We start from the raw sequence: 21,369 nt of genomic DNA on the forward strand, positions 1-21,369 counted from the left end.
GTGGAAGCCAGGAGAGATCAGTTAGGAGTCCACCAGGCTGGTCCAGGCAGAGGGAGAGGATAGTGGCTTACACAGACGGCAGCAGTAGAGAAGGTGGGACCTATCCCATGACCCCCAGTTGAGCCCCACCAACACTGGCCTGGTTTCAGGGCCCAAGGAACAAGCCCTTCCCCTCCTTCACTTAGAATGTGTTCCCCTAACCTTCTGTACAACCTAAAGGCCTCACATTATAAACCACTTCCCCAGAAGCCGTCCCTGACCACTACCCCCTATCTAAAGGAAGTCGCCTTATACACTTCTACCATTACCCCCTTTGACTTTCCCTCTGTGGCACTCATTTCAATCACATATGGCTGAATGTGGCCATGAGAACTCACCAGACCCTGGTCCTGAGAATGGAAACCCCATCTATTCTCTCCACCTCTGTGTGTCCAGAACACAGCACCCCCACTGCAGACGCCTGAACCAAGGAACTTTGAAAACACATTGTGAGGTCCCCCTTTATTCTCCAGTCACACAACGAGTAAAGGGACCGTTTCTTGAAGCACCTTGGTTTGGTGGCCACGAACCAGGGGTGGTTCCAGGACTGTTACCTAAGATTGCTCCTGCTTTCTGAAGCCAGAAAAACTCTGGTCTTGTGACTCTGTTACCTAACCCAGAACTAGAAGTACTTAGAGGAGACCTGATCGCGGTAAACTCAGATTCATTCCAACCCTTGCCTGATGCTGGTGAGAAAATAAACTCTAAAACATCTGCCACCCACACCCAGCACCCCCTGACGGTCTTGGGGCCTAAGATCAGAGTCACCCTGACAAAGAAGAGGATCTTGCACAGTGTGGTTTTAACTCCAATTCTAACTCTTGGCAGCCTATTGGCTTCCTTGTTTCTGATGCCTGTCTCTTCTCATTATCACTTTCTGACTTCAGGCCTGGCCATTTCCAAACACCACCCACGTGGCCTCTCCTGCCTTTGTCTGCCACTTCGTCTCTCTTTCCTCGCCCACCCAAGCCAAGTTCTCTGTGGCCAGACTGATCCTCAAAGATCAGAGAACATCCCCTGAATGTTCTCTCTCCTGCATCAATCCCATCCTCTCCCCTTTTACCAGGAAGATGAATAAACCCTTGGCCAAGCCAGGAAAGCTTTCTCCTGAGCTCCCTCTCTTTGTCAGCTAATTATGAAGCTTGCTTGTATCCCAGCTTCCCAACTAGAAGAAACTGTCCTCTTCCTTACACGAACTTACCTGAGAGGAGAAATTCCTCTGAGAAGTCTCCCCTAGCCCCGGAACAGCTTCTGGCCCCTGGGCGCAACAACCGCAAATGAATGAATCAAGTAACTTTCCCACTTACTGCTTAATGCCTCTAAGATACCGTAGCTGGAGCACTCATCGGACATCATTTTTTTTTTTTTTCTTTTCCAATGTAGTTATCCTAGCTTCTGGGGACAGAATCCATTCTAAAGTCATCCTTTGTGTAGCTGATGCGCCTGGCATGGCGTCTTGCGTACAGTAAATAATATGTGTTTATGGACTGACCAATGTTTTAAAAGCCCTAGGCCTGTGGCCAAAACAGGATATAGCTCTGGCTACCGAGGATTTCTTACTATTGTCTCAGTAAGCCCCTGCAAGGTTGGAGTATATGTCGTAAGTGAGTAAAGGATCTGTTGACATTGATGCTTTCAGGAAAATCAGAAGCTGTGGAGACTGTGAGACAATAAGACTTAAAAAAAAATTAATCTTTCTAAGCTTCAAAAATTATTCGAGGGTGCCTGGGTGGCTCAGTGGGTTAAAGCCTCTGCCTTCGGCTCAGGTCATGATCCCAGGGTCCTGGGATCGAGCACCACATCGGGCTCTCCGTTTAGCGGGGAGCCTGTTTCCTCCTCTCTCTCTGCCTGCCTCTCTGCCTGCTTGTGATCTCTGTGTGTCAAATGAATAAATAAAATCTTTAAAAAAAATTATTCGACATTTAGTTTAATCCTGCCATTTCATAGAAAGTTCAAGTCATATTCTTCTCCGTCTCAATGAACTTCCGTCTGAAAATACTTCCTTTCGACTATCCCACAGCTATTCCTGACTTCTCCAGTACTGGGAAAAACACTGGGGCTTTGTGGAGTTAATGGCTTTCCAAATGGAGGGAAGCATATACTTCCCAGAGTTCCAGCTGGGGTAAAAGGGGTAACGGCCTACTTAGCTTTCTTGATCACCACGCCTTCTTCCAGGAGCAAATAACATTCTTGGGGATACAATTCTGAGCTCTTTCCTTTCCCTTCTGTGGAAAAGCTAAGCAACTGATTTGATAATCACCTTCTAAGCCAGCTTCTTCAAATCTGCCACATTAAGATTTGGGCTTTCTTTTTCAAAACACAGAGTGTCCTTTGAACATTGACACTGTCTAAAGACATCCATCTGTCTAAAGTGGACATTTAAAGGATTCAACCCACCTCATGGCCTACCACTCAAAATTTCATACGTAAGACTCCCAAGTACTCTCTCTGTGGTTAAAGAATTGTTCTAGTTTGTAATTTTTCTTCATTACAGGGAGCGGGAATCTGTGTGTTGGGGAGCAGAGAGGAACATTAACATGATGCATAACCGTTTTACAGAGCCGGTTCCCCCAAATCTGCCCCCATCCCCTGAAACCCCAGGTCAGAGCAAGCTGAGCATTGGTTCAGCACCGCATAGACATGGTTCTCAGAATCCAACTCCTTATAAGATCAGAACCAGAATCCCCTTCTCCACCCTTGCAGGATCACACATTCTAACCAGAGAAGGTCAACTAGCTAAAAGAAAGTCAGCCTATTTTAAACACTGTATATCTGTGTGACCTTGAGAAAGCTATTAACCTCAAATGTATTATGTAATCCTCATCAAACCTCTTCCGGAATTAGCATCCCCATTTAGCAGATGAGAACACTGAAGCTCAGAGAGGTTAACAGCCTGCCCACGCTGCCCCAATTGTCAGACTCTAAATCCTTTATCTCTCCGCTGCCCCACACTTCTCTACCTCTGAAATGTTTAAACGGACAAGTCAGTCAGGGCGTGGACCCAGTCACAGGCCTCTCAAGGGAAAGACCTAGTGCTCGCATCTCCCCATCTCTACAGCTGCAGTACCTAGTAGCCTTGAAAATATTCATTACAATTTCAAAAGCAGATCACAGAAAGGAACGTTAAAAAGAGAAGTGTTGTAGCCTTCATAACCCTAACTTTAAGGCCCTCAACTGGGAGTCCCACACCATCAGAGCCAAAAAACAAAATAAAAAATCCTTCCTTCTAGGGGCACCTGGGTGGCTCAGCAGGTTAAAGCCTCTGCCTTCGGCTCAGGTCATGATCTCAGGGTCCTGGGATCGAGCCCCGCATCGGGCTCTCTGCTCAGCAGGGAGTCTGCTTCCTCCTCTCTCTCTCTGCCTGCCTGTCTGCCTACCTGTGATCTCTGTCTGTCAAATAAATACATAAAATCTTAAAAAAAAAAAAAAATCCTTCCTTCTAGGTTAGCCAAAATAAGTTGAGTGCACATATAATTTACTCAGTCAACCACATTAATGCATCATGAGAGTGTCCAGGGATGTTCTGAACTAAGATGATGGATAGAAGGGAGAAGGCTGGCCTCAGCCAGGCTTCACCACAGCCCCTCAGGGGTGGCCCAGAGGCCTTGGGGGCTATGATGTTGTACCTGGCCAGGGATGATGGAAAGTAGAGGCTGCATCAGAAAGTATCCAGCTCCATCTTTCTGAACTTGATAACGAGGTGGACAGGAAAGTCTATTTTTAAGCCAGGTCATGAATCTAGACCAGGAGACTCTCCTACTTGGGGTGAAACTGCCCTTCGCTGGCCTAATAGGTATTTCTCTAAATGAAGCTACCAGAAAGAAGACCAACCTCCCCCACCACTCACACATAGCTCCCCTCGACAGACACACACATACACACACACACAAGACAATCCACACAACCCAAGAGAATCTTCAAGTATTTCTGAACTATTATGTTGATGCTCCTCCATACAATTTAAATCCTCAGGAAATTGATTAGTTACTTAATTAAAAACTCTTCCAAGCTACATTATAATTCAAACCATGGAAGAAGATTAAATTGGAGGGTTATGAACTATACCTTTGTCCAGCTTTGCCTAAGAAACCCCATCATGGAGGCACACATCTATACATTTACAAGCCCTCTCCTGATGACAGTATCTACCATTGTTTTGCAGTCAAGTCCAGAATTAAAGCTTCTCCTACATTATCCTAATGTCTCGTTGCAAACCCCTAGGAGATGGTTTTTATCATTTGCATTTTATTGATGAATAAAATGAGGTTCTGATAAATTAATTACCCAAGCTCACCCTCCTGGCAAATGAGTATTCTAGATGCAAACCCACCTCTGAGATGATCTTCTCACTATACTAGCCTGTCTGTAATTCCCCAAGAGTATGGTACTTAATGAATAATACTCGAGTAATGAATTAAACCAAAGGAGAGTGGAAGCCTTGGGATTTTTCTGACTGTGGGATCTTTCTAACTGCATCCACTCTAGGAACTAGAGGACAGTGAGTTGGAGCCCTGGGGAAGGCCATCTCCACCTGCACTGGACCCAGCACCCAGGCGAGCCCCTGGCCTTCTGTCCCTCCACACCTCTCTGCCCCAGAATCCCAGAGCAGGAGCATTGAAGCAATTAAGAAAGTGTCTACAGCCCTAGTGGGGTGCGAGTGGAAGGGAACAAGAACAGCCTGTGCCTGCAGGAATTTGCTCCCTGAAGTCCCTGCAGTGTTTTCGTTTGTGTCTGGCTTCCTATAAACAAAAGCAGAACAATGAGAGGAAGGAATATCAGCGGGCACCAGCGCAAGCACTGAGGAGAGGAAGTTTGCGGCGAGCGCTGGCAGGGCGGATCCCGGCCCCCATCTCCTACAGCCCCGCGGGCAGGCACACTGCTGCCACACTCAAAGCTCTCCAAGGAGAAAAGAAGTTGGTGGCTTTTGGTCTTCTTTTCTTTCTTTAAATTTTTTTTTTTTTTCCTAATAGCAAAGAGGGAAGGCTGGTTCCAAAACCAAAGCGTCAAAGCTGACAGCCGGGGTGGTACCTTTCAAATCCCTTCGCCCCCCTCAATGCTGGGTGAAATTATAATCAAACCGGGGGTGAAGGAGGCAAGGGGGCCAAGGAGCCCCAGATGACGCCATCTGAATAGGAGCGAAGGAAAGCGCAGGAGCAGGTAGAAAATGTGAAGGCAGAGCTTTAGGTCCTCTGCACTGGGTGACATACGTCAGCTCCGAAGGTGGCGCCCGCGACTTCTCCCTGGGCACCCCGCCAGTCCTTCTCCCCAGCATTGGCGCCCTTTCCTCAACCGCCGGAGCAGTCACGGCTCCAGAGCACCTGTATCCCTAACCGCCAAGGACAAAGATGCCCTGGACTCACTCCCTCGCTCACCCCTTCCCCTGCCTGTGCCCCGGATCCCCAAACCACTGGTTTTCCAGGAAAATAAAGGTTCTGCATGCCCATCACCTCCCTCCCTACTCTCCAGCATCCTCGGCGCCCGCTCCTCCGGCCACAGAAGACCCCGAAGGAGAGGTCCACACTGGCTCGCCCCAAACAGGGAAGAGGAGGCCAATCGCTTCCAAAGTTCGAAAGAAAGTTTCCAAAGGGCTGGGGAAGGGGAGCAGGGGGTGGTGACCGGGAGAATGGGGAGGATCACCTGTTGACGGAGGAAGGGAAAGTTTGCCTGGCCCCACCTCCCCGGGGCGCCCCGCTCCCCGCCCGGGCCCGCGCTCACCTTGAGCCCGCGGATCTCGCCGAGGTGCAGCTGCAGGCGGCGGTTCACCTCGCGGATGAGGTTGCTGTGGTCCAGCATCGCGCTCACCTTCTCGGCCTCGGCGCGCCGCAGGCTGCGGATCAGCTCCTCCTTGCTCCACTGCAGCAGCTCCTCGTCCGACACTTTGGACAGGTCCTCCACCGCGGCGGCGGCGGACGGGCCGGCAGAGGCCGAGGGACAACTTTCCGCCGCCGCCGCCGCCGGACCTCCAGCCGCCTTCGACATGGTATCCGCGCGGTGGCAGGTGCGAGTGGGTAGAAGAGGCAAAGCGACTCCCGAAGGCGCGGGCGCTGCGGGGCCGCCTCCGCCCACACCCCTAAGCGCTCCGGCGAGTCAGCTGCACCGCCCGGCGGCCGCTGGGTTGGGGCGGCAGGGGTCGCGCTGGGCGGCCATCCTACCTCGCCATCCCCGCGCGCGCGCCCGCGCAGCCCCAGGGCCGGGCAGTTACCCGCGCGCTGCTGCCGAGGCGCGTCCCAACTCGGCGAAGGTCCATGGTGAGGGGCGCCGGGGAGCGGGCGCCGCCGCGGGAAAACCTCGGGGAGCGGCGGGGGCGCTCGGGGGCCGCGCCCCGGTTCCCCTGCCCTCTCCTCCGCTCCGATGTGATACCGTAGCCCCCACACTCTCGCACACACGCACACACGCGCGCACTCTCCTCCCCCTCGCCCAGCTGCAGCCCCGGCTTCACTGCGCTCCTAGGCGAGCTAGGGCGCGCCGGGTTCCGCGGCGCCTCCGGGATTGCTCGAGCGACGCAGCCGCTGCCGGAGCGCTCGGCGCGGCCCGCCTGCTGCGCTCCTCCCGCCGCCTTCGCTGCGCCCGCCGCCGCTCCTAGGCTGCTCCGGGAAGCCTGCGATTTGCAGCCGAGCCGTGCCACGCCGAGGAGGGGTGGAGGGTGGAGGAGTAAAGGCTGGACCCGCAGGAGGAGGAGCCTGCAACGGGGGCCGTCCGCACCTCCCGCGCGGACCGGACGCAACTGCCGCTAGATCGCCTCCCGGGCTCCCGAGGCGCGTTCCCCGCTATCCCGCCGGGGAAGGTCGGGGGCGCGGCTCCTCCAGCGCCGCGGCGCGGGTGGGGCGGGATGCGGGAGAAGCGTGAGAAGCCGAGCGGCCCCCGCTCTCGCAGGCTCGCGCGCGCCACCATGTGGCGGAAGGAGCTCCTTCCTCCGCCCCCTGCGCGCCGGGTTTGTCACCCTGAGGGGAAACAACGCGCGACCAAAATGAGAGACACTTGGTATTTGCAGGGATTGGAGGCCAGGGAAGATAGACTCGAATAGATTAGATAGATTAGATGATAGATGAGATGATAGATATATAGATAGATAGATAGGATAAGATAGATTGATCATATAGACTGACCGACCGGGAGGATAACCGTCGATTTCTACTTTGGAGAATGGGAAAAAAAGGTCAATAGCCAAAAAGGGGGGGGGGGGGTGCGGGGGAGTGTAAGTGGGGTGGGAGAGGAACATTGAAGAAAGCCCTAGTGCTCTGAAAAGAGCAAAGAAAGGCTTTGCTTCGGGGCACTACTCTTTAGGGACCACCCGCCCCGCCACCCCCCCCAGGCCCTTGTCTTTTCTAAAAATCCACTACTTTGTGAAGACCTTCAGGGGCCGGTATTGCATCATTTAAGTTTTATTTGAAAAGCATCAAAGCCTTAAGGGGAAAATAAAATACCTTCACCTCCAGGTTCCCTAGCCTTGGATTTTTAAGGTCAACTCAGTCACCTCCCCTCTGAGCAGAGGACAGCCCCATAAGCAGCCAGAACTGCCAGGGAGATTTCCATTTTCCTCCGCTGCTGGCAGTCAGTTCTTAGTGGTTGGCTTTTTGTGATGGTAATTTCTGGAAGTGGGTGTTCCCTGTCCCTGAGTCCTATCTTTGGGCTGCAAAATTCCCTTTCCCACCTCCCCAGTTCTACCCTCCTGTTGCGTGAAATCAAACCATAGCTGAAAGCATCTGTTTCTTGCCTGGAGAATTAAGATGCACTTGTCCTGGGCACCTCATGTTGATGAGTACTCTCCTCTCCAGGATGGAGACAGGGCCAGAAAAGTGCAGGAACTTCCCCCCAGAGGGCTTCAGAAAGCCAGAGTGCAGAGAGGCCAGTCACCTGGTAGGGTGATGCTCTGAATCAGAGTCCCTCCACCAGCAGGTCACTGTGCGTCCCCTGATAAGGCTACCACCTTTTAACAGATCATCAGATGGGGACTTTCTGGGTCCTAGCTTCCTGGAGAGCAAGGAAAGAGGGTGCAGCCCTCTGACCCAGATGGCCTTAAAGTACCCCTCAGCTTGACTATAAACTTTAGACAGGTTTCTCCCTGACTGTATGTCCCTGACCTCCCTTTTCTTGGAGCACTTCCTTTAGCAAACTTGGAATTGTGAATTCTTTCTCTGCTGCCTTGAGTTGTAAATCACCTCCGGGCTTCTCACCTGTTTCACCACCAGGAATGTCCTGCTCCAGGACCTGGGAGCCATCCCTTGGAAATGTAATATCAAGAAAGATAGCCCCCTCCCACCCTCGCCCCATCTCTCCTTCTCTCTGAAAGGTGTGGAGCCTAACTTCACTAAGTGCCAATTAGCAAACATAAACGGTCTAATCACACTAACCAACTCCCCTCACCCCTTCCCATTCCCAATATCCTCTAGTTCCTTCCCAGTAGCCCACCCTGGGGGCTTAAAAACCCTACTGTGTCTTGGGGCCCTGGGTGGCTTAGTCAGTTAAGCATCTGGCTCTCCATCTCAACTCGGGTCTTAATCTCCGAGTCTTGGGTTCAAGCCCCAAGTTGGGCTCCTGGCTGGACATTGAGCCTACTTAAAAAATAAACAACAACAACAACAAAAAACACAACAACAACAACAACAACAACAAAAACCACCCTCCTGCCTCTTATGACAGAGGAGTGAAGTCCAGTCTCTCTCCCCTTCGGTTTAACTGCAAGTGGAATCTGTCTTTGACACCTCCCCTTCTCTCATGTGGGCAGAAGGCTCTCCTCAGCACAGTTCCTGAGATCTCTTTTGACACAGGAAGGGAAAATACAAGTCCTGCCCCTGTCCCTTGTTAATTGTTCAGCTTGAGCAAATCATCTTACCTCTTGGGGCTCCGACAGCTAACGAGGTAATGGACATGAAGTCCTTTGTCAAGTTACCTACAGAAATGCCACTTTGTTATGACTGATACTACATCTGCCTAGCCCACTCTCTGGAAATTGGAACCACCACATCTGAGTGGTTTTGCCTTCACTGGGTTTGTTCTTTAAAAGTCCAGTTGCAAAAGCCAATGCCAGCGCTCTTCGTTGCTAATTCTCTCAGACAGTTAACCACTAAGCAGCTATTGAAAGGCAGAGATGGCCGAGTGGAGGAACAAGACATGCGGGGAGAAGTCAAGAAGAAAGAAAGCAAAGAGAAATTTTCCACAAACTTCTATACCCTAGCAGCTACTTACTACTGGCTAATCAATGTGATGAAGTTTTGATATTTCTCATTTTGGTCACTGATTCAGGATAATTATGGAATGAATGATTTTGATTCATGTTGCTAAAGTCATGGTGGTATGGGGAACTTGGCTGCTAAAGACAGATGGCTCAAAGCGCAATCAACTAAAGAAGGCATGCATTTTCTCTCATACAACCGACATTCAGTTGAGGGTTGGTATGCTGTCTTTATGGTTTCATCAAAAACTTAAGACTCCTGGGGTGCCTGGGTGACTCAGTCAGTTAAGCAACTAACTCTTGGTTTCCGCTCAGGCATGATTTCAGGGTCGTGATGTCAAGCCCTGCATTGGACTCTGCACTCAGTGTGGAGTCTGCTTGAGATTTTCTCCCTCTCCCTCTACCCCTCCCCCAACTCACACTCTCTCTGTCTCCCTCTCTCCCTCCCTCTCTCTCTCAAATAAATAAATACAATCTTAAAACAACTTAGACTCCTTCTCTCTGCTCAGCCATCCTTAGCATGACTATTTCCTGGCAACATGACTATTTCCTGTGCCAGCCAGCCATCTACATTTGGAGCAGGACAAAGATAGGGCTAAACGTCAAAAGGACACGTGCCACTTTAAAATGTGTCCTGGTGATATAACACAGTGAATCTCATTTATATCCTATTAGCCAGGGCTTGCCATGGAACCACCTCCCCACTACAAGGGAAGCTAGGAAACTTTTTTTAAAGTTAAGCACTTTAGCACAACCCCCCCCCCGCCCTTTTTTTAAAAGATTTTTTATTTATTTGAGAGAGAGGGAGAAAGAGAAAGTATGCAAACAGAGGGAGGGACAGAGGGAGCAAGAGAGAGGTTATCTCAAGCAGACTCACCACTGAGCATGGAGCCCAACACAGGGCTCAATCCCACAACCCTCAGATCATGGCCTCAGCCGAAATCAAGAGGCAGATGCTCAACCGACTGAGCCACCCAGGCACCCCAGACATCTGACTTGACCTCATTTCAGGTCTTGATCTCATGGTCATGAGTTCAAGCCACGTGTTGGGCTCCATGCATGAAAAAAAAGATAAGCACATTAATGCCCCCGAGTAAAATCAGAGTTGTTTTAATAAGAAATAAGAACACATGATATGTGATGGACAACGAACAGTCTGGTATGAAACCCTAGCAGGAGATTCTGCGTATCTGAAAACCAGCCATAAACGACACTAAGTCCTTAAGCCCTGGAGGTTTTCTCTCATCGGTCGTTTTGAACCACCTCCATTCCATCCACCACGCACCATCACCCAGACCAGGCCCTCACTCGGTCTCACCTGACCCTCCTCTGGTCCCTCTGACACCGTCACTTCTCTTGAATCTGCTTTCCACACAGCTGCCCCAGGGAGCTATCTACAAAGTCAAGTGCAGCTGTCTCACCTCCAACCGAGATCCAATCCTTGCGCAGAGTTCTTGGCAGCCCAGCAGTCTGATTCAGACCACTCTCTGCATGCGACTTTGCAGCAGTTCCCACACGGGGCAGTTCCCCCAGGGATGTTGTGCGTGGCCGTGGGCTGGTGTTGCTAATGGAACGCGGGCATACCTGCGTGGATCCCTTCTGCTTGTCCCCTCACCGTCTTGTACTTCCCACATGTCACCGGCAGAAGAGCTGACCTTGGGCAGCTGCTGTTCCTCGGGGCCCAGCCCCACGCCGTGTCACCTCAGGCATCCTACAGACCTGCCTGAAGTAGAGCCTCCTTCCCGTCGCAGACTCTCACACCTGTGTTCGAGTGTGTGACAGCTATTTAAGCCCCGAAGTTTTGGCCAGATACGTCACGCAGCATGAATGCAACCGTCTGCAGCTACAGCTCCCCCCCCCCCAAATCCCTTCAGTGGCAACTCGGGACCGCTCCACGGAACAAAGCCACATTCCTTAGCAGAGCACGTAAGACAGGTGCAGTCTGGCCCTTGCCTCCGCCTGCATCACACCTGGCCTCATATCCTACATTACCAGCGCCAACTCCCCATTCCTCTGTGTCTCCTGATGCTAGTCTCTCATGTGTGGAAGGCCATACCCGCCTTTATCTTCTGGTCGAATCCCACTGGATCCCTCTACCAGCCTCTTCTCCTCCAGATCCCTGGCATCAGCCCATACTTCTCCAGTGAAAGCCGAAGTGAAGGTCCCTCTCCACCCCCATAACCTCTAGCATACCTAAAACAGAATATTGAACTACAGGGTGTTACAGGTGGAAGCTCATATCAACCCAGCCCAACCCCAGCAGAATAGTTTAGCTCGAGCTAGAATTTAATATTATCTCTTTTTCACTTTCTCCAAACCCTGTGAACTTCTGTCATGCCCTGTGAGACTCCTCAAGGCAATCAGAATGTTGTCAAAGACATTGCCGAGTATATCCCATACGCCTTATTGCGACGTTACACCCTAATCCACATGGTTCCTAGGGGCCCATTAGTTTTCATCGTACCGACACTGTGAATGATACAATTGGTGTACATTGCTTTTTGCACTGGCTGCTGGGAAGTCCGATCTAAATTTGTGGCCCACTCTCGGCAATTTAAATAAGACTTAAAGAATAGGACTTGTTAATTTACCTGACTTTGATCATTTTCTAACTTTCAAATTTCTCCCTCTTAATTCCTTCTTTTTTTATCTGAGTTTCCCGGAAACACATACATATGCATGTATACAAACACACACACACACACACACACACACACACACGTGCTCCCTGTGTGGGAGCCGCTGCAAAGTCGCATGCACACGTGTGTGTGTGTGTGTGTGTGTGTGTGTGTGTGTGTGTGATTGGAAGAAAGGGGCAAAAGGGAAGGGAGGCCTTCCTTGTTTCCAGTCAGAGATCCTATAAGTTTTCTGTCTTACCTTGAGGACTTATCCCTCTAAGTAGCTCCTAAACTCTGTGAAGACAAGGCCTGCTTGCTAACCTAGAGTCAGTATTGAATAAAAGAGGGAAGGAAGGAGGGAATAGGCTTGCTCAAGGCCTTTGTTCCATTTTTTTAATCCCCTTGTTTGGAAAGCCTCATCACCTGCAACACATGTAGAAAACCTCCTCCTTTGGCAAATATTAATGACCGTTTAGTGAATGCTACTTTGCAACCCCCACGAGTGCTATGCAGTTCAGAAAATTTTTCTAAATCGTCTAAGTGTAGGACCATACGGTGTTTAATGCGTCAAATCACTGTAAACTGCACTCAGGTGATAGGCTCGTCCACGGATGAAGCTGGACATAAGTAAATGTACCACATGCACAAGGCTGTAGTTAATCTCCTGTGTTGCGTTGTGGCAGGCAACAGGCAGCTATGGAAACAGCCCATCTTGCTCCACCAAGAACCAGTTTCCCGAGCCATACTTTAAAACTCAGTGAAGTGTGGGGCACCTGGATGGCTCAGTCAGTTGGGCATCTGCCTTCAGCTCAGGTCATGATCTCAGGGTCCTGGGATTGAGCTCCGTGTCGGGTCCCTGCTCAGCAGGAAACCTGCTTCTCCCTCTCCTCCCTGCTCATGTTCTCTTCTCGCTATCTCTGTCTCTCTCCCTCAGATAAATAAATAAAACCTTTAGCAAAAAAAAACAAAAACAAAAAGAAAAACAAAAAACTTAATGAAGTGCTCTGGATTTTTCCTTCATTACCTAATTCTGAGTCCAGATCTGGAGAACACGATAGCCGCGTGGAAATGGGACGTAGCTGGGGATCCCAGCAGTAGCAGGAGCTTCTGGTGGTGGTAGATGCTGTGACGGATGTCTCCCAAACCCGCTATCCCCGGGAGCCTCTCTGAAGTTGCTCTGCCCTGATCCGGCCCCACAAACAGAACATTTAGAAGCTCGCTGGCCTTTATTGTATTTTGTTCTGCCAGGTTCTGTAGCAGAAACTGACAGGGAAAGGGTTCATCTAACTGCCAGTAACACCCAAGGGAGAGAGGTCCAGGCAGCCTGCCCCTCAGAGCGTTGAGACCTCGGGTGTCTTCCGAGTCATGAAAACAGCTGCTCTGATCCCTCCTCACATCCACCCCCATCTGCTTTCTGTGGGTAAGGTGAGGCATGCGTTTCAGGGAGGAAACCCAAAAACAAAGGACACTCCAAGAGCCCGTATTTTCTGTTGTTTGTAAAGAAAGTAAGCAGAGCCTTTGGATCGTCCCTGAATCATTAATGCAGTTTCCACTATTAGTCCTCCTCCGGGTCTCTATCCCACAGGTTCTCAATCTTGGCTGCATATTCGAATCACTTGGAGAGTTTCATACATACTGATGCCTGGGCCTCTCCCTGGAGATTTCTGATCTAGTAAACCCCTATCGGGGTTTTCAAAAACCCCCCACCTGATTGTGCCGTGCAGCAGTGTGAGAATTATTCCTGTAGCTGGCGTAGTGCACTAACAGACATAGAGCACAAACCGCAAGTGCGAGCCACAGATATAATTTTAGACTTTCTAGTAGTTGCACTAGAAAAGTAAACAGAAACCAGCAATACTAGTTTTAATAATATATTTAATCTAACCTAATATATTCAACATGTTATTTCAACATGGGATCAACAACAACAAAAATTGTCAATGAAATACTTTGCAATTTTTGGTCATAAGACCTCAAAATCTAATGTGTGTCTTTCATGTACAGCATAACTCAATCCAAACAAGCCGTGTTTCAAGGGCTTGGCAGCCACCTGTGATTGCCAATATTGTGACCACCAGTCAGTGGCTGCCATATTGGACACCGCGGCCACAGACCGTTTGGTTGGGGGAGGGAGTGGGAGAATAGGAGTGGCACCTCTGGTGGGCTGTGCATGACCCTACCCCACCTGTCCTTCTAATAATCTCTAGAATCTGTGAGTGCTACCCTTTAATGGCACTAAGGGACTTTATAGATGTGATCATGGTAAAGATCTTGAGATAGAACAATCATCCTCACTTATCCTAGGGGGTAAATGCAATCATGTGTATCCCCATAGGAGAGAGACAAGGGAGAGTTCACAAATGGAACAGCAGGTGATGTAACCACAGAGGCAAAAATTGGGGTGATGAGGAAAGGAATGCCGGCAGCCCCTAGAAACGAGGAGAGTCCAGGAATGGATTCTCCCAAGAGCCTCCAGAGGAAGGCATGGCCCTTCTGCTACCTTGATTTGAGCCCCGAAGGACTCATTGCAGATTTCTGGCTTCCTGTGAGAGAATAAATTTCTGTTGTTTTAAGCTCCTAAATTTGCGGTCACAATAGGAAGCTAATACAGCCCATTTAATAAGAAAGCACTTCCTTTTTATCTGTATGATTGAAGTTATCACAGTATTTCTTCTTTTATTCCTGGTTGGATACCTATTGATTTTTTTTTTTTTTTTTTCTCCCAGAGGGCAGGGACCTGTCTTACTCATTGAGGAGCTCTCTACCACACTTAGCAAGTAAAGTGTCTGTTGCCAGAGCAGGGCAAAGTATCTGAATCTCAGCCTCAGGGATGCCCACATTCTGGTGCGCATGCAGGAAAAGTGAGACAGAAAGGCAGCCTCCTGAAGAGGTCTGTATATGGGAAAACAACAGATCACACACACCCCAGATGTCCATTGGAACGCCTGCCTGCCCTTGCCACTTGGAGCGTCTTTGAGAAGCCGTGACCCCTGGAGTAGAGAGAAGGAAGAAAGCGCTAAAAGCAGGACTGCCTGACGGGTCTGACCTTTCACAGGACCTGGCCTGTCCCTGCCTGTCCCCACGCAGACCCACCTCCACGCAATCTGGAAATTTCCAGTCCTTTTGCTAAGCTGCCTGAAATAGACCGAGTTAAGCGTCTCACAAGTGAAAATGCCTCTTCACACATTTGCTCAATAAGAGAGTTTTTTTCTCCTCACACAGAAATCAGCTGCCCCGAGGGTGTGGAGTGCAGATTAGGAAGTCCCTCTTAGGCAGTTTCTCAAATAGCCCGACCCTGGCACCATCAATATCACCTGAGAAGTTGGCTTATCATGCCTGCAATTCACTAAAAAATGATAAATGACAGTTGGAACACTGAGGTACACTCACTGCCTTTCAGAATGGAACCTTCCAGGGTACCATCACCACACGGTGACTGGACAGGAACTACCATGGTTGAGGCACACCGTCTTAAGGCATCTGCTCTGGGACAGGTGTTCTTATCTGTTTTACAGAAGAGGCTCAGACCAGACTCACAGTTAATGAATGCGGACGACCATCCTCACGATCACCTTCCCCAGAAGAGAGAGGAGGAGTCTGAGGACTCTGCAGGTGGCTCTCAGGCCCCCAATCTTCCACAAAACCTTCCAGAAGTGGTGTAGGGGTCTTCACCAATGTGTTTGGTGAGACCCAAGTTTTTGGCGTTAGCAGTAGAGTGAGCAAAGCATGAGAACGGGCTCTGGAGTGGACAGAAATGGAGTCTTGATGCCTTTGCCACCTACAGAAAAGAGTCCTAATTGCAGAACAATTTGCAAGGGAATCGTAAAATTTCTTTCATTTGTCTGGTAGCATCTACAGATGTTCGTAAAGCATGTACTTTCCCAGGGGAATGTTCTCATGGGACGCTCTCTGTCTGGGCACCCACTAAGATGCAGGATAACTCCTACCCCTTCAAATCATAGCCTGATGTCACTGGCTCAGAGACACCACCGCTAATCAGGTCACCTAAAGGATCTGCTCCTAATCGCGAGTTCACCACCAGTTTCCTTCATAACACTTACCCTTTGCAATTATTTCTAGTTGTTTGTTTACTTTCTGCTTTGAGCAGGGGGAGGGATGAAGGAAGGAGCTGTATTATGCCTGATGCAAAAGATACTCAGTAACTCTGGGACCACATAACTGGCAGGTGTTTAATATTTGCTCATCAGCACTGCCAACCGCTAACCGCTCTGTGCTTTGTAATAATCCATACACCCCACCCCCAGGAACACTAATTCACTTAGCCAGAGGCTAGGCCTTGGAAATGTGTGTCTGGAGGTTGTTTCAGGGCTGATTCCGAAGTCATCAGTCAGTAGAAGAGCATGTGGAACAGACCCTTGTGCCTGCCTGCTTTGCATGATTTTTATTCTCTTTGCAGTGAGAGTCACGACAACAGCCTGATCCACACGCTCGCTTCTGGGTCTTGGGGATGCCTCAGAGTATCCTCTGAATCCTGTTCACGTGCGTACCACTTGTATGCCCAGGAGAAGCCGTGAATGCAATTTTAAGGCTAACGTTACTTTCTATACATCGTGATTTAACACTCACCACCGTCTTCGGGAGAACGTTCAGGACAGTGGAGAAACTGGCCTTTCTGGGAAACTCATTCCAAGGTCCTTGGAACCTGAAAGTGACATATATCCTTTGGGGCCTTGTAACAGGAAACACCTGAGGTTGACCAGATGGGCTCTCCACAGGCTTGTGTGACCAGACACACAAACGCTCTTGCAGCCATAGATGGGCAGCCGTAGGGTGTAGCGTTCCGGCCACACAGTGGTGGCACCAGAAGAAACAGCGGAAATGAGATGAAGCCCCTGGTCCTTACTATTCATAGCATGGCCTGGGGACCAGCAGCATGAGCTTTGCGGAAGACCTTGCTGGACGCCGGGAATCCCCATCCCTACTTCAGAACTACCCAATGGGAATCTGCCTTTTGATGATCTCCTGGCGATTTATGAGAACATCAACATTTGAGAAACACTGACTTACACCAATGGCAAACGGGAGCTCGGTGAACCAGAGGAATTCAGGAATTCCTTAGCTTACAGGAAATTCCACTGTGGACATATTCAAGGCTTGATCATATCCAAGGAGAGTGTGAGTCAGGGAAACGGGGCTTATCACTCTTGCATTCCTGAATGTCTTGTTTCCTTGAGGAGGGTACACGCTAACTGGGGCCAAGGAATGTTGCTTAAACTTACTGTTCCCACAGCGTGCAACTTTGGGAGCTAGAATTTGGTTTTTGGTAGGCAGTGACATCAGGTAAAGATCGTTCTGGGGGCAGGGGGTTTGACTTAGATCTGCTTCTGGCATTTTCTCTTAAATACTCTGGGCCTAGGAACCTTCGCCAGCCCGCCTATATGATGTGTGAATAAGAAGATCACAAAATTTTAGAAGGTGGTTTAGGAATCTGTTCTTCACATGCTCATAAACATAATGTCCATTCCTCAGAGCTGGGTCTTTCCAGAGTCGGAAGTGTGACCACGTTGCTTTAATCTGCATTAAATGCCCCAAAGGCAAGTTTACATAAAATTGCAAGAAATCAAGAAACCAATTCGGGTAGCAGCTGAAAAACAAAACAAAAACAAAACATTGGTTCTCTAGTTCATTGACTTTCATCTTCTCCCTAAGGCACAAAGAACTCTCAAGTGCATCCTAATATCCCTGGTACTCTTTCCCTTCCCGCCCCAGTCCCCCTCTGCACACTTCTCCTCACACCGCCCCCCCACACCACTGTGAATGATCACCAACAACAGTTCTTATTTTGATGGGACTGCGAACGTGACCTCACACTTAGGCTCTATTGCAGGGATCTGTATGATATTGTGGTGCCCAGAGTATGTGTAGTTTGAGAGCTTTTTTAGAAAATTACAGAACAAAACAGTCCTGAGATACATATGTGTGGTACGAGTGTGTGTGTGTGTGCGTGTGCGCGCGCGCGCTTATGTATGTGTGGATCCTTGCCTTCACAGCAATTAGAAGAGAAGAGACTTTGGACAGTGAAAGGAGAAAACTAGGCTAAAATATATAATTCAGCCCAAGCAAACATGACCATTTTCTCAAGAAATAGAGTAAAAATTAAAATCTGCCCCAGCCAGGATCTCTAGTATTTGTTCTGGAAGGAGAGTACGCTCCTGATCATATCGTTCTATTTTTTTCCAAAAAAATGAAGTACTCAGAATGCATGAATGTTCCAAGAGTTTCATAGGCCTGTGAGGAAGGCTAGAAAGAGTGCAGGAGCAGAATGGCCACTCAGCCAGAGGACGGACAGCCCCCTGCCAGCCACCACCTCGCCACAGAGACATCCGAGGGTCCCCTCTGCAGCTCTATTTGCACACCTTTACAATGAGAATGATAACAAGCATCAGTCATACTTCTTTGTATTAATACAATGAGAGGAACACGTTTGGAAAATTTACACATTGACTCACCAAATGCAACACTCGGGTAATTTCTATGGATATTACTCATCCCTAGTTTGCTGAATCTCCTTCCAGCAAGCAACAGCATTCTCAGGGTTCAACACTAACATAGCAGAGGACTGAAAGCCCTTAATTGCTTCCATTGCTTCCATTCTTCTCTGGAAGAATCACCCATATTCTAAGACTCACACTGAGACCAGGAGCTTTACAGCACAGACAAATCTGAGCTACCAGGGCACGGGGCGGGGTGGAGGTAATTTAGCAAATTACGCTCATCATCCCCCTTCCCACCTCTCCATACCCATTGCCAGAGCCTTTGGGAGGCAGCTATGCTCACCACCATACCACCAAACTGCCAGAGCCTTTGGAAAACTACGCAGGAATTAGCAAAAGTCACCCCTCTCTCTCTCTTTTTTTTTTTTTCTATTTATTTATTTTGACAGAGATCACAAGTAGATAGAGAGGCAGGCAGGCAGAGAGAGAGAGGGAAGCAGGCTCCCTGCTGAGCAGAGAGCCCAATGCGGGACTCAATCCCAGGACCCCAAGATCATGACCTGAGCCGAAGGCAGCGGCTTAACCCACTGAGCCACCCAGGCGCCCCAGTCACCCCTCTCTTGAGTGGCATCTCAAATAGTGCTTAACTCTTCATATACATAAAATAAGGAATTAGCCCATACAGTCATGGAGGCTGGGAGGTCCCAAAATCCACGGTCGGCAAGCTGCAGACTCAGGAGAGCTGACGGTATGTGTTTCGGTCTGAATCCAAGTTCCGAAGGCAAGAGAAGATCAATGTCCCAGCTCAAAGCAAATTCTCCCTCACTCCACTTTGGATTGGATGAGGGTCACTCACCTTATGGAGGACAATCTGCTTTACTCACTCTACTGATTCAAATGTCAGTCTCATCGAGAAACACCCTCACAGACACACCTAGAACAACGTGTGGCCAAATACCTGGGCATAATCACCTAGCCAAGTTGACACACAAAATTAACCATCACAAGCAGGGTGCGTGGCAGACCACAGGCTGTGTTCCACTCCCCCTCAGCCTCTCAGGTGGGCACACTCAGGCAGAGGACGATCCACACAAACACAAACAGTGAACTTCCCTCCATGTGAAGGACCACTGTCAGAAATGACCTCTTCTCCAGAACCAGGGACACTGTAGTCCCGCCTTTGTGGCTCCCTCAATCCCACCGTAGTTTCTAAACCAATCATGGTTTGGGCTCCACAGAATGCCCCAACAAAGTGCATTCTACCTTACGATCTGTTTGAATGCAGCCTCTCTTTAATGTTTCGCCCAGGGTTCCCCAGAGAAGCATCTGAGTTCTATGACTTAGGGAAGGTCAAGGGTACAAAGTTGAACCCTTCCTTCCACTGAGGGAAGCACAGAAATTCCCCTGGACTGGTGGGTCTGCACAACACATTCACTTCCCCCTCAGTGAGGAATGAGAGAACAGAGGAAATCTAAAACAGCAGGAAGAGGACCAAACAATAAAAATTTAAAAAATAAAAAATTAAGCCCACCAAGTAAGAAAGTAAACGAACTGGGAGATAAACAGAAATAACCACTGACAAAGCATTCACTGAGTCCTGAGTCCAGCAATGGCACGTGGACAGAACCGTAGCATATGGCGTGAGTCATTGTTCACCAGCAACGGCCAGGCTGCTGTCAAGTCTCAGCGCATGTGCGACCATGAGGAGTGGAACGTGCCGTACCAGGACAGCCATGGCTGAGGGCCGGCAGTGGGAAGCAAACAAATGCTACCTTTATCGTGTCTCCAAAAAGAAGAGAGTTCCCTGTTGAAGGCTCACGTGTACAATGTATAAATATTTCATGAAGCAAACGGTTGGAATAAACGGCAGTTCCAAGTGAGTGAAAAAAAAAAAAAGGTTTACATGTTGTCCGCTAAGAAATATAAACAGTGCCACCAGGGAGAGCTGGAGAACACAGTCCTTGCTATGGTAACAGGTTTAGAAACCAAACATGACTCTGGTGTGGAAACAGAATCTTTTATTCTGGAGGAATAAGCACAAACTGCCTTGCCTTAAAATATACTTTCAGAGTCCGTCCCTGAGATCTGAAAACCTGGAAATGAGCCCAGATCCAAGGACAGAGACGCTTCGAGAACGGGGCTTTCAGACGACGTTTCAGGCACAGAGTGAACGAACTTCTGGCCTTTGGATAGCCAAGTGGATGGCTGTCGTATAGAGATGCATTTGCTGCTAGATCAAAGGCTACTCTGGTAGAAACTCTGCTTAATCACAGTGATTGGAAACTTGGTTCCAGGCCAGCCTACCCAACAGACACCATGGACTAGGGTCCCAAATGCCCTTAGTACTTGAGCCTCCACTTAGAGAACCTGGACCTTAGTCTCCTAGGGAAAGAGAGACATCATCCTTGTCGCCCTCCCCAGTCCAGCTGCCTGGCCAGCTTCTCCTGGCATAGTCTCCCTTCATGCACACTTGCATGTCCAGCAACTGCCTTAAACCTAGACGGTCCAGACCTGAGCTCCTGGCAGACGCTCAGTCTCGCGCACCCTGTGGGCTCCCCATCTCAGCAAATGGCAGCTCCGTTCTTCCACCTACATGGGCCAAAAGCCACAGGTTCATTCTTGACTTTTTCCTCTCATACTCCTCCTCTAATCATCTGCAATTCTAATGGCTCGACCTTCAAAACATACCTAAAATTTGGCGGCTTTGCCCTGCTCCTACTGCTATCACCCTAATTCAAGCCAGCATCACCCCCTGCCTAGATTACTGCCATAGCCCCCTAACTGCACAGCCTACCTCCTCCTTTTGCCACCCTGAGTCTATTCTCAAACCAGGCTAGTCAGATTATGTCATTCCAACATGCAGAAGTCTTTAATACCCCCACATCACTCAGAGAGAAAGCCCAAGTCCTTAGAATGACCTATCAGGACTTACAACCTGTTCTCCCTACCTCTGGTCACCTGTCTTGCCTTATCTCTGTTCCTTTCCCTTTCATTCACTCTGCCCCAGATTCACGGACTTTGTCCCCCTTCCTTTAATATGTCGAACTTGGTCCTACATTAGGGCCTTTGCATGTGGTGCCCCTTC

At 49.4% G+C, this 21,369-nt stretch overlaps 1 protein-coding gene across 8 annotated transcripts in view; it reads right to left on the bottom strand.

The window, feature by feature from the left end:
* The window catches only part of CCDC85A (coiled-coil domain containing 85A), a 197,974-nt gene extending 191,842 nt beyond the window's left edge, over window positions 1–6,132 (bottom strand). For all 8 annotated transcript variants that reach the window (XR_006815158.1, XM_045979926.1, XM_045979923.1 and 5 more), the window contains exon 1: window positions 5,755–6,132. Coding sequence is in view for 7 of the 8 variants with exons in the window: in XM_045979926.1 (XP_045835882.1) it covers window positions 5,755–6,018 (264 nt within the window). In the remaining variant the exon portion in view is untranslated. The remainder of the gene's footprint in view (window positions 1–5,754) is intronic.
* Window positions 6,133–21,369: the final 15,237 nt, after the last annotated feature.

The sequence above is a fragment of the Meles meles genome, chromosome 15 (genome assembly GCF_922984935.1).
Source record: "Meles meles chromosome 15, mMelMel3.1 paternal haplotype, whole genome shotgun sequence".
In the NCBI taxonomy this organism is placed as follows: domain Eukaryota; kingdom Metazoa; phylum Chordata; class Mammalia; order Carnivora; family Mustelidae; genus Meles; species Meles meles.